The 12,631-nt window shown below is 48.2% G+C and overlaps 1 protein-coding gene across 6 annotated transcripts in view; it reads right to left on the bottom strand.

Annotated features, from left to right (window-relative positions):
- Positions 1 to 12,631, bottom strand: part of LOC102447238 (unconventional myosin-X-like) — a 316,165-nt gene that overhangs the window by 200,485 nt on the left and 103,049 nt on the right. For all 6 annotated transcript variants that reach the window (XM_075914469.2, XM_089779563.1, XM_089779562.1 and 3 more), the window contains 4 exons: positions 3,596 to 3,742; positions 2,915 to 3,015; positions 845 to 911; positions 259 to 351 (listed from right to left, as the gene is read on the bottom strand). In XM_075914469.2, the coding sequence (XP_075770584.2) occupies positions 259 to 351; positions 845 to 911; positions 2,915 to 3,015; positions 3,596 to 3,742 (408 nt within the window). The remainder of the gene's footprint in view (positions 1 to 258; positions 352 to 844; positions 912 to 2,914; positions 3,016 to 3,595; positions 3,743 to 12,631) is intronic.

The following is a 12,631-nucleotide window of genomic DNA, read 5'->3' on the forward strand; positions in this document are numbered from 1 at the left end:
AAGGCCTGGACATGTGGCACAAAAAACGTAAAGGCACTGTTGTCATTTTAATGCTCCTGCACAAACAGGCCAACAAAGACATGTGGCAAATCTCTCAGATCTCACTGTCTTGGGAGAGGCAGAGGCATACAAATATTTGCAAGCTACACGTTTTGACATATAAAAGAGACCGTACCCGCCTTGTGTCTGTAATACAGAAGAAAAGGAACGGACAGGGATAGAGATTGAAGAGGAACCATGCCTCATTAGCTTGCTTACCTCATGCTGGCTGTGCAGTTTTTCCAAGAGGGTGTTGTCTGTGCCCTTAGGGAATCGACTCTCCTCATTCACCAATGCCAGCAAACCAAGTTTCTACAGCCAAGAGAGAGATGGCCTTTACCAACCACTAAAACTAAACTGCATTAGACTCAGGCTGAGACTGTCATGCTGAATGACATCCTTCAAGCCCAAGTGGGAAGGCTGCCTGGTGACTCAGCAAGTATTTGGAAATGAAATGTCTGTATCAAGTCTGTATTTCGGAGGCTAAAGCCCTGTCTCAGCCCATTCCAGAGAGTTGGGATTCTCAGAGAGATGATTTCTGGGGCACGAAGAGGGCAATGTTCTGGAGAACAAGGTATGAAAAAGGCCTTGCTGATATGTCCAGGCCTTAATACACAGAAACAGCAGCACAGTCCCAGAGGCCATGTGACAGCCAGCCATGGAAGAGAACCAGCATCGCAACTTAGGCCCATGCATTGGCTAAATACAACTCAAACAAATGCCTAAGTGGGGGGAAGGAAATATTGTCACTGTCATGCCTGCCAGGACTCCTGATACCAGATTAATTCCATAAAAAATTGCCCACCTTCTCAATAAGATCTAAGCACTCTGCATTGTCCATCCAGTCAATGGCTTCCCAGCTTATTCCCTCCCTGCCAAGTGAGAAGGAAGAAACGTGATATTATTAAGGAGTAATCTCCCAGACATACAGGGGCAGCACACAGCAGCATTCCCAGGACCCAATATGGACTGAGGGGACAGACCACACCACCACCCTCGCTGGGCGAAGAAAACAGGAAGTAGAAGATATGACTGTCGGGGGCAGGCAGAGGTGGAGGAACAAAATATCGAGACATTTCCAAGATAGACATGCCTACCATAAAAAAATTGATATTTTCTTCACTGGATATGAAAAAAAAATAATTCAATGAATCCATGTTTTTAAGATCCTTCCATTATCCAATAATGGGCCCGCCAGAGGCCTCAAAGTTTGGAAGCATTTAACGAAGGCTCTGGGATTTCTTCTGAGAGCAGCTTCTATTCCAAAACTGAAGGAAAAGTAGAACTCACTGTACCAGACCACTTATCAGTCAAATGTAATATCCTGCCTCTGGTGCCAGAGTACACTTGGCTCACTGAGCAATGCGATACACAGACGCTATTTCCCGACTACTGAGGAGATTAGCTGATAGCTTGAAGCAAAAGATCATGTCTTTGGCATATCTAAAAGCAATATCAGTCGTAACATTGTGGAGTCCTTTCTAAAATCCAGCCACAGTATTTAGAGACCTCTGATCTGCTCTTTGGAAAATCTCCCTGCAGAGGAAGGACAGTGTTTCCTGCAGTGATGGAATCAGCTGTGGGAGTGGGTGTATAAATAGCTTTGCATTCTGGCAGTCTTTAGAACGTAAAGAATTATCTATTCAGCTGTTTTCCTTTACAGAGCTGTTCACATTCAGTCTCAATGGCCTCATTCAGTTGGCTCAGTCAGAAAAATACATGCTTTTGTTTTGGAGCTAGTGGGGAATATTTCCCTGGCAGCCATCTCTCAAGAGGCTCAGATATTAGGGGGATGGGCATCAACACAATCTCTTAATGGTAGGTAGCTGTCTCGACCTGTAAACTCAGGGAGCAACCTGGCTAGGGCTTGCTGCTGGCCCCTTCAGACTCAAAGACAAAACCCAACAACTTCCACTGAAGAAGAATCATTAGAAAAAAGAAAGCCCTCAGAGACCTGTGTAAAAAACTTACAGATTCAAGAACTTTCTCTTTTCAGATCAAAGGTCTATTTGGAAATAAGGCATATGTTTTTAAGAATTAGGGCAATTGCCCATTACAACAACCCAGCAGCACTGGAGATTTTTAAAGCACAGCTGGGTGTTTTTCTAAGAGATGCTCCTGTTCGAGCAGGACTTTCAGGGAAGTTCTATGGCCTCTGTCACATAGGGGAGGTCAGGCCCAATACTCACAACGCTCCCTGCTAACCTTGGAATCACTGGGTCTATACTGTACCAGTAGCCAATGCCACACCATTACAGATGGGAGCAAGAGGAGAAGTTTTGGAGTTTTCAGATTTTCGGGAGTTTTTTGCTACCACAATGGATTTAGAAACCAAAGGCCGCAAATCTTGCAAACCCTTCACCACATGGCAGAGTGGAGCTGGCTCTGGGACCAGCTGGCTGGATGACACCGAAGGGCGCTGGAGAGGGCAGAGTGCTGCAAAACTTTCACTATAAAACGTGAAACCAAGTGAAATGTTACAAATCTCAAACTAAGCCTGGGTTTACTTCAGTTCGCCCCTTTGCGCAAGACCGCGCCACAGAACAGTGTGTCATTCAGGCAGGAAACCAGGCTAAACCTACCATTTGAACTAATTCAGTGTTGAGACTATGGCTTCCAAGGTCTCGTGAGAGATACAGTAGGGTTGCTGTGAGCAATAATGAAAGACACAAAGGGGAGACATTTCTGGCTTGAGGACAGATCTAAGCAACACGCACCAGACAGTCTCCCCACCCCCCCAACCCCCCAAATAAGGCAGCATCATCAGCCCCTCCGAACAGAAAGAGCATCCTAAGTGCTGGGCATCAGTCCCTAGGGAAGAATTATATTCGGTTTTGAATTCTTACATATGAGCAGAGGCACTTCCCTTCATTACCTGTTGTATTCTAGCTGCTCCAGGGAGAAGATGTGCTTGTTGAAGTATTCCTGGAGTTTCTCATTAGCATAGTTAATGTTAAACTGCTCAAAACTATTGATCTAGAAGAAACAAGAAACAAAGATGCTACAATTCTCATTTAGGTTGCAGGTCTAGAAAAGGATCTTCTGGAGAGGACACAGTGAAAGAGAAAATGAATACCAGCACTTAATGAACAATATCCATACCAGCTCTGAGACCAGACTATACTGGACTATGCATAAAGGAGAAAAGAGCCAAAGTCTCGTGTCCCCTCACCCTCTCCTTCCTTTCCTGTTGGTCATTCCTTCTACCACAGGCCAGCTAGTTCAGAGGTATCCCTCCCTTGTGACTATAGGAATATGGTAAGACTTTGAATGTGTGCGAAGCCAGACGTCTCCTGTGCACCCATCACAAGGTATGACTCGTGTCTCTCACCATCCCTCTCAAAGGGGAACTAACCATCTCTCACCTTAGCCCACAGGAGGACATGCACTGCAAGGGCAGCTAAGGGGGTCTCGCAAGCACTCCCAGGAGAGATGTTTCCCATTCCCAATGTGTGTTATATTGACCCACACCAGGTATCAGCCTGGCACATTTCCTGCACACACCCAGCAACTCTTCAGAAAAAAAAGCTGGCCCCCAGGAATAGAAAGTACTGACCTCAAAGTTCTCGAAGCCAAAAATATCCAGGATGCCCACAGACTTAAAGTTTTCCTTCCCTTTGATCTTCATATTAATCTTGCCAATGAGCCAAGAGAAGCACTGGGAATAGAGTGCCATTGAGAGAGAGTCCCTAGAGTCAATCGCCTGTGAGCACAGGAGAAGGGAAAAGCTGTCATGATAAGTGAGCAACAGTGTTCCCTCTAAGATTTCCCATCCGTGAGCAGAGTGAGTTTTGTCTTGTGCACCAATATTGACGTCACGTGCATGTGTTCAGATGTGTGCCACCACGGCACCCACCCATTACTAACAAAATTACACACACACACCTCTATATGCACATGCACACACACACACACACAATTTAAATTGTTATGTAAGAACAAATACTAAAATAACAGATAATTAACAAGGTGCATGACCCTGCACTCACCCACCCTGAAAACTACTCAGCTGCTGGCCTCTGCCCCCAACGTACACTGTGTGTGCTCCACTGCCTGTGCCCCCATCAGGACCACACACAGCCAGCTGGTACCTGTATAAGCCTGGCTAACAGCCTACACCCTGTAGCTGTGCCCAACCTTGCTATCTGCCCCCCATATGCCAGCAGTATATATGCCAGGGCGATGCTATCTGCTCCCCAAACACAAACAGTCAGTATTTCGGTCTAGGGCACACAGTCCAAGCACCATTGCCCAGAGACCTGTGCCCAATCCACATCTCGCCTGTTTCCCCACCCCCAATCACCCAGACACTTGTGTCCGAATCCTCCCTCGCCCTCCTCCGTCCCTCTGGAATTTACCTGTGCCCAGTACCTCCCCCCACCACAGACAGCTGGTGCCTTTACCCCCACCAGGCCCCCGCTGTCCTTGGCCTCACCTCCTCCCCTGCTGGTACGACCCCAGTACCTTCATCGCCACTCCCCTGCCCGGCTCCCACACAGCAGCTCTGGCCCTGGCCTGGCTGCTGGAGCTGCCGCTGCCGCCACCACCACACGGCTTTTCCAGCCTTGGCCCCGGCCGACAGAGCAGCCACCTGCCGCAGCTTATGGCTCCTCTGGCCCCGGCCGATGACCAGCCACCTACAGCATGGCTCTGTGTAGGAGGTGAGCGGGATGGAAATTTTTTCAAAGCGCCCACACAAATGCGAGGCTTAGCGGGAATCCTGGTGAGCAAAAGGAGCATGTGGCTGTTACCACTACCCCTACAGCACAAGCTACATCCCCACACCACCGAGCAATCACACTGCCAGATGGACAGAGAGATCTGTACGACAGGCTGACTGCCCCATGAAATACATAGGATCAGGACAGAAGAACAGCCATGCTGGTCAGACCCATGGTCCTCATAGACCAAGCGTGGACAATTTTTGACCAAGGGTCACTTCAGAAATTTTTGAAGTGGCCCCGGGGCTGCACTGGAAGGGGTGGGACCTCAGGCAGAAGGGGCGGGGCCAGGACACTTCCTGCTTCCTCACCCACAGACCCTGATTGGTCTGGAAGCGGGTGGGGGAGGAGACTTTGCGCAATCAGGGCTTGGGGGAAGGGGGAGCGCACAAAGTCTCCTCCCGCCCTGCCAGGAGTGTGCGGCACTTCTAAGCGAAAGCAGGGCAGGAGGAGACTTCGCACACTTCCCTGCCCCCAGGCGAGGGGAGCAGCAGGGCTTCCGCGGGCTGGATCAGGCCCACAGAGGCCTTTTTGCCCACTCCTCATCTAGCCCAATGACCAGTACCAGATGTCACAGAGGGAGGGAACACAACAAGTAATCCTCACATGATCCCTCTCCTGTCACCCATTTCCAGACAAACAGAGGCTAGGAACTCCATTCCTACCCATCCTAGCAAATAGCCATTGATGGACCGAACCTCCATGAATCTAGCTAGCTCTTTTTTGAACATTGTTAAAGTCCTTAGCCTTCACCACATCCTCTGGCAAGGAGTTCCACAGGTTGACTGTGCACTGAGTGAAGAAAAACTTCCTTTTGTTTGATTTAAACCTGCTGCCTATTAATTTCATTTGGTGACCCCTAGTTCTTAGATTGTGGGAATAAGTAAATAACTTTTCCTTATTCACTTTTTCCACACCAGTCATGATTTTATAGACCTCTATCAACTCCTCCTTTAGTCTCTTCTTTTCGAAGCAGAAAAGTCCAAGTCTTTTTTAATCTCTCTTCATAGTGAACCCATTCCAAATCCCTAATAACTTGTGCTGCCCTTTTCTGAACCTTTTCCAATGCCAATACATTTTGGGGTCTTGTTTTAGATGAGGCGACCACATCTGTACACAGTATTCAAGATGTGGGCATACCATGGTTTTATAGAGAGGCAATAAGATGTTCTCCATCATTCTCTATCCCTTTTTTTATTATTTCTAACATTCTATTTGCTTTTTCGATGGCCGCTGCATACTGAGTGGATGTTTTCAGAGAACTATCTGAAACTATTTGAAGGCTTCAATATCTGAGATATAGGTGAGAGGATTATTCTAGGAGGGGGTGGGTGAGATTCTGTGGCCTGCACTGTGCAGGAGGGTCAGACTAGATGATCATAATGGTCTCTTCTGACCTTAAAGTCTATGACTCCCAAGATCTCTCACTTGAGTAAATGTAGCTAATTTAGTCCCCATTCTCTTGTACGTATAGTTGGGATTATTTTTTCCAATGTTCATTACTTCACATTTGTCAACATTATATTTAATTGGCCAGTTTGTTGCACAATCACTTAGATTGGTGAGATCTTTTTGAAGCTCTTCACAGTCTGCTTTGGTCTTAACTATCTTGAGCAGTTTGGTATCATCTGCAAATTTTGCCACCTCATTATTGATCCTTTTCTCTAGATCATTTATAAATAAGTTGAATAGGATGTGTCCCAAAACAGACCCCTGGGGGACCCCACTGGTCACCTCTCTCCACTCAGAAAACTGACCATTTATTCCTCCCCTTTGTTTCCTGTCTTTTAACAAGTTAACAATCCATGAAAGGACTGTCCCTCTTTTCCCATGACAACTTACTTTACTTAAGAGCAGTTGGTGAGGGACCTTGTCAAAGGCTTTCTGGAAATCTAAGTACACCATATCCACTGGAGCCACCTTACCCACATGTGTTGACCCCCTCAAAGAACTCAAGTAGATTCGTAAGGCCAGATTTCCCTTTACAGAAACCAAGTTGACTTCCCCCCCAACAATGATGTTTAGAGTAAGCTTTCTGGCTTTTGCACAATGCTACCACTGGCCTAACCATAGCACTCTCAAAAGACAAACACCTCAAAGTCCATTGACACCTGGGATACAGATGCTGAAAGCATGTGGGATGGCAAGAGACCTTGCAGTCACTGCTGGTAGACTTGGCCTCTGAATGAAGAATTTGAGCTACAGAGGAGACACAAAGAAAACTGACATCTTAAGAACACAAGCACAGCGATGGTGGGTCAAATCCTGTCCTCCAAGTGCCAGATGCTTTAGAAGAAATAAAACAACACGACAATTGTCAAGTGAGCCATCCTCTGCTGCTCAGTGTCAGCTTCTGGCAGTCCAAGGCTAGGGATGCCACTGTTATGTAGTAAGATGAGGGCCTAAAACATAAGCCCATGCAGCACAAGCCTGGTTTGAGGCCCAAGGCCTAGTTAACAATGGGCAAAACATGGCTAACATAAAGCAAAGTTAAGCTGTGGGCAAGAGGCAGGCCCCTGCTCACAGAACTTGGCACGAACAGGGCTGAGAGTGCAAAACACTCATTGGTAATAGGCCCAGGTGCAGAACAATAATTGGTACTGGTCGTAAGTGGAAAGCACATGATACCACTAGCTCATTAAAAAAGACCATGGTACCCACTCCTCACAGATACACACAGGTTCAGGAAAGGGTCTAAAATGACAAAATGATGGATAGAGATGATCTAATCAAGCCATGAGGTACAGGGTGATGGGTGGTATCTAAGTAACGTAAGAGGGTAACCTGACAACATCAAAGGGTGACAACCTGATATGTCTGCAGTGAGGTGTGACTTCTTGTACCTGTACATAAGGTGCTGTCTTGGTGGGGGACAGCCTTTGGATGTCCTAGGGGGGCAGCTGGACCTCCCGCTGATTAAGTTGTTCCATTGTAGCAAGTACATGTGCGTAGTGGTTCAGTAGAGTCTACTGACAACTGTTACTGTACTTCGCTCTACAATGAACCTGGCCTGGCTCCGTCAATCCTTATCTGGTTTGTGGTCTTTGGGGACTCTCTTGGGGTGTGTCTAAACTAAATGGCTCCATTGTTTGTCGGCTCAGCGCGCTAGTCTGGACGCTCCCGCGCCGACCTGAAAGCCCTTTATCGACCTCCCCGTTATGGCTCGTAGGATGATGTTTACCGGGGAGGTCAATAAAGGGCTTTCATGTTGGCAGGGGAGCGTCCAGACTAGCGCGCTGAGCCGACAAACAGCTAATCAGCTGTTTGTCGGCTCAGCGCGGCAGCCATTTAAATTTAAATGAAGCTGCGATTATTTAAATCGCCGCTTCATTTCCCTTTGCTGATCAGCCTAATCTACATGGCTCCATCAATGGAGCCATGTAGTTTAGACATACCCTTGGGGTCTGCTGTGGAGACTAAGTGCACAAGTCAACACGGCACACATCACTGAGCACACACAAGCAGCCTTCTCGTTATCATCATCAACGGAGCCAGAAACCTATGAGGACACCTCAGCAGTAAATCCTGACCAGTCCTCCCTGAAGAACTACAGCCCCCAGCATGGGGTTGTGTCTGACCATGCTGGCTAACAGCCATTGACGGACCTATCCTGCATGCACTTACCCAATTAAGTTGTACTTTGGCCTTCAAAGCATCACCTGGCACCAGGTTCCACAGGCTGGCTGTGCCTTACATGAAGAAGTATTTCCTTTTTTTAAAACCTGGGCGTATTACTTTCATTTGGCGACTCTAGCTCTTGTGTGATGAGGAATAAATTACACTTCCTTATTTTCTTTCTCCACAACAATCGAGATTTTGTGGACTACCATCCTCCCCCCGTTGTATCTTTTCAGAACTGAACAATCGAGTCTTTTTCATCTCTCCTCTCCTCACAAAGAAGCTGTTCCATAGCTCTAGTCAGCGTTGTTGTCCTTTCCTGGACTTTTTCCAATTTTAAGGTAATTCTTTTGAGGGGGCGATCGGAGCTGCACCCAGTATTGAAGGTGTGGGGGTACCAGGGATTTATACAGAAGCATTATGATACTTATTGTCTTATTATCGATCCCTTTCCCAATGGTTCTTAACTTTCTTTGCATTTTTGACTGCTGCTGCACATGGGGTAGATGTGTTCAGAGAACTAACCACAATGACTCCAAGTTCATCTTTTTGAGCAGAAACAGCTAATTGAGATCCTATCAGTTTGTACGTATAGTTGGGATTACTTTGCATTTACCAACACTGAATTGATCTGCCATTTTGTTACCCAGTCCTCAAGTATTGTGAGATCCCTGTGTAACTCTTCACAGTCTGCTTTGGAATTAACAATTCTGAGTAATTTGCATCATATGTGAATACTGACTCTTTTCTTTTTACCTCTTTTCCAAGATCACTGGTCCCAGTGCAGACTAGTTACCTCTTTCCATTGTGAAAACTGGCCATTTATTCCTACCCCTTGTTTCCTGTCTTTTGACCTGATCCATGAGAGGTTCTTCTTTCCTACCCCCTTGACTGCTCACTTTGCTGAAAGCCCTGTCAGAGGCTTTCTGAAATTCCAGGTTGGCTTTGAGTGAGCAGAGGATTGAGAAGCGAGCTCAAGTATAAATCCCCAGGAATGCAGAGCTGATCTGAGTCCTTTCATGAATGGAGGGATTTGTCTGTTATTTCATTAAAGAAATGTAAATAATCAAAGGGGACAAGACTAGAACCCCATCCAGGACCTGAATGGGACTGAAATTGGGCTCTCTCCTCTGTCGGAAGCTGGTCTATGAAGTCTGCAAGCGTGGAAGGGTTATTTGAATCATATGTTGCTGACAGAGCTTGGCAATTAACACAAAATTGTAAGCCTGCAAGATGAAAAACTTCCTCCCCAGGCAGATATGGGCTCTAAGGGTGTGTCTAGACTACAAGGTTTTGTCGACAAAAGTGGACTTTTGTTGACAAAACTATATCTAGTCTACACTACCGCCGAGTTCTGTTGACAGAATGTCAACAGAACTCAGCAGTTTTGTCGACGGCTGTAAACCTCATTCTACGAGAAATAACGCCTTTTATCGACAGAGTTCTGTCGCCAGAAGGCATTATTGCATTTACACTGTCCTTTGCGTCTACACTGTCACGTCGACAAAGCGGCTTGCTTTGTCGACAGAACTGGCTGTAGTCTAGACGCTCTTTGTCGAAAGCAGCTTTGTCGACAGATACTTTGTCGACACATCATGAGACATCTATCCACTCTCCCCAACGTAGCTGTGAAGCAAAGACACATTGGCCCTGGTGGGGCTCGCTCACTCTCTCTCTATTAAGATGGTCAATCTCATATGTGGGGGCAGAAGCCCCCCACCTAGACGAGCCTTTTTAGTGAACCTGCTGCAGGGAAGAGAAACACTCTGTTAGCCACATTGTAAGGTACACAACAGCTTGGCCTCATCTTCCAGGAATGGGCCCTTCCCACACAGGCACAGCCCGGCAATGCTGCTTTCCCCACGCTGTGGCTGAGCAGGGATTCTGAATGACTTCTTTCATTCTCCCAGCCTGGCCCGACTTCAGCCCAGCTCCCGCCATTCAATGTAAAATGTCAAAGCTCAGAATGGTAATGAGCCTATTGCACAATAAGAGCTTCCTGGCAGCTTCCCCCTCAGTACCCAGCATGACATCTGGAAAGAGCTGGGCACAGGGTGGGGAATGGGTTTGGCAGGTCTCACTGCAGAGACAGACTATGAAGGAAGCTTTGTGCTAGTGATATCAGTACTAGTGAATGGGATTGTTCTCAGAGTCCATTTCATACAGTCAGCCAGCAAGGGGCAGAGCTGTCCCGTCCATTGGACAGTTCAGGACAACCGCCCTGGGCCTGGTGCTTTGGGGGGCACCTGCTTACTGCTTTGGGGGGCCTGGTGTGGCAGCAAAGTTCGGGCTGCCCCCACTCAGCAGCAGTGGGAAACTGCCGACCCCGCTCCACATTGCTCCCTCCACCATCAGTGCATGAGGGGCTGTTCTGCTCCTTCCTCCCAGCCCCTCCCCCAAGCAGCATGGCTAGGGGAGCGGAGCAGGCTGGGGATGGGTCACTCTGCTTCCTGCTACTGCCGGCAGGGTCGCCAGGGGTCTGGCTTTGAAGCGGACAGTCCAGCGTTTGAGCTTTCTGTTTGGGAAACACATTGAGACACTAGAACTGAGACAGCAGAAACGTCGGGGATTTTCTCAATCAGACGATTGGGATGGAACGTGAAGTGCATCCGCTATCTTGCTGAAACCATCTGGCAACCCTAACTGCTGGTGAGTGCAGGGTCAGGCCCAATCCCTGTTGCTGTTGCCAGCCCTCCTCCCCCCACTAATCCCCTGGGCTGCATTGCTTGGGGGAAGGGTTGGAGAGCCCAGGTGGGAAGAGTGAGGCAGGAGCGGGGCCTGGGGCAGAGGCTTGTCCCGAGCACCGCACTCCCCTAGGGACGGCCCTGACAAGGGTCTAAAACAAGTGGGAATGGCTACAATACAAAACTGGAGTGGTGGAAAAGTGCTGCCCAAGTGTATGCTATTTCCTAGTCTGTAGTGCCACGTTACCGTTTTGAGCTGCCTGGGGCTCCCTTGGGTACTCTCGGGCTTTGTCCACACTTCTCACATTCAAGTGAAACTGCGGCAGGGCTTTAAGGTGACAATATGGCCACAGCACGAGCAGTGGGAGAGAGCTCTCCTAGCGGTCTGTGGAGAGCACCTCTGCAAGGGGAGTAGCAAAGAGACCTGGGAGCCCATTTGCACTGGCGCATGAGAGTGCTGTAACCTGCTGCATGCAGGGGTGGGAGTGTTTCTTCACACGTCTGAGCCAGAAAATTGCAGTGCAGACCTAGCCTCAGTTTTCCCTGCTGCATTACCGATGCAGGCTTAGCTGTAGCATGATGCTCACTAATGCCAGAGACACTCCTGGGATTGTCCATGCCAGAGACATTTCAAGTTGCAAGGGATTTGCTAAGCTTATTGGTGCCAGTGTCCCCAGCAGCAGTGCAGGAGATCTTTCTTCCACTACAGGTAAACACTCCATACCGGGGCAGGCAGACTGCCCCGCCCTTCCTACTTAGATCTTACCACCACCAAAAAGGCACCTCTACGTGTGTGAAAACCGCAGCTGTGCCCTCAAGGACTAGCTCCCGAAGGGTAAAGTTCCATATAGACACCTACCATACCGTTATGAACCACAGAACCACCTGAACAGACACAAGATTACTGAGCAGGGGAGGTTTAGATTGGACATTAGGAAAAAATTCCTAACTGTCAGGGTGGTCAAATATTGGAATAAATTGCCAAGGGAGGTGGTGGAATCTCCCTCTCTGGAGATATTTAAGAACAGGTTGGATAGACATCTGTCAGGGATGGTGTAGACGGAGCTTGGTCCTGCCTTGAGGGCGAGGGGCTGGACTCGATGACCTCTTGAGGTCCCTTCCAGTCCTATTATTCTATGATTCTATGAGCACTACGCTATTATCACCTCCATGACTAGCGCAGGTCACAACACAGCCAGGACTCAGGCTTAACATCAAGATTGTCCTGAAGCAAAGAGCAAGCAGCACTGAGCTAATCTGTGGTCTGTGCTCCTCAGTAAGGCCTGAGCCTACTCAAAGACCTAAATGGAAAGCCCCCAGAGCTCAGTTACTTCTCAGATGCCTGGGTTTGTCTCACGTGGCCAGTCAGAAGCAGCGACCAGCTCCTGGCCTGCCACCAACCTCAAATGTTCAGCCCAGCCCAGATGAAGGCTGGGAGCCCCACCCTCCTCCTGGGCCCAAGTCCGACTCCATTCTAGCAGTGCCCAGTCACAGACTTGGTTCTGGTATGAATTTCTCTTCTGCCTCTTCCCCACTCAGTCCTACATACATTTGCATTGTCTAGCCCGA

The sequence above is a fragment of the Pelodiscus sinensis genome, chromosome 7, assembly GCF_052426305.1.
Source record: "Pelodiscus sinensis isolate ZL-2025 chromosome 7, ASM5242630v1, whole genome shotgun sequence".
In the NCBI taxonomy this organism is placed as follows: Eukaryota; Metazoa; Chordata; order Testudines; family Trionychidae; genus Pelodiscus; species Pelodiscus sinensis.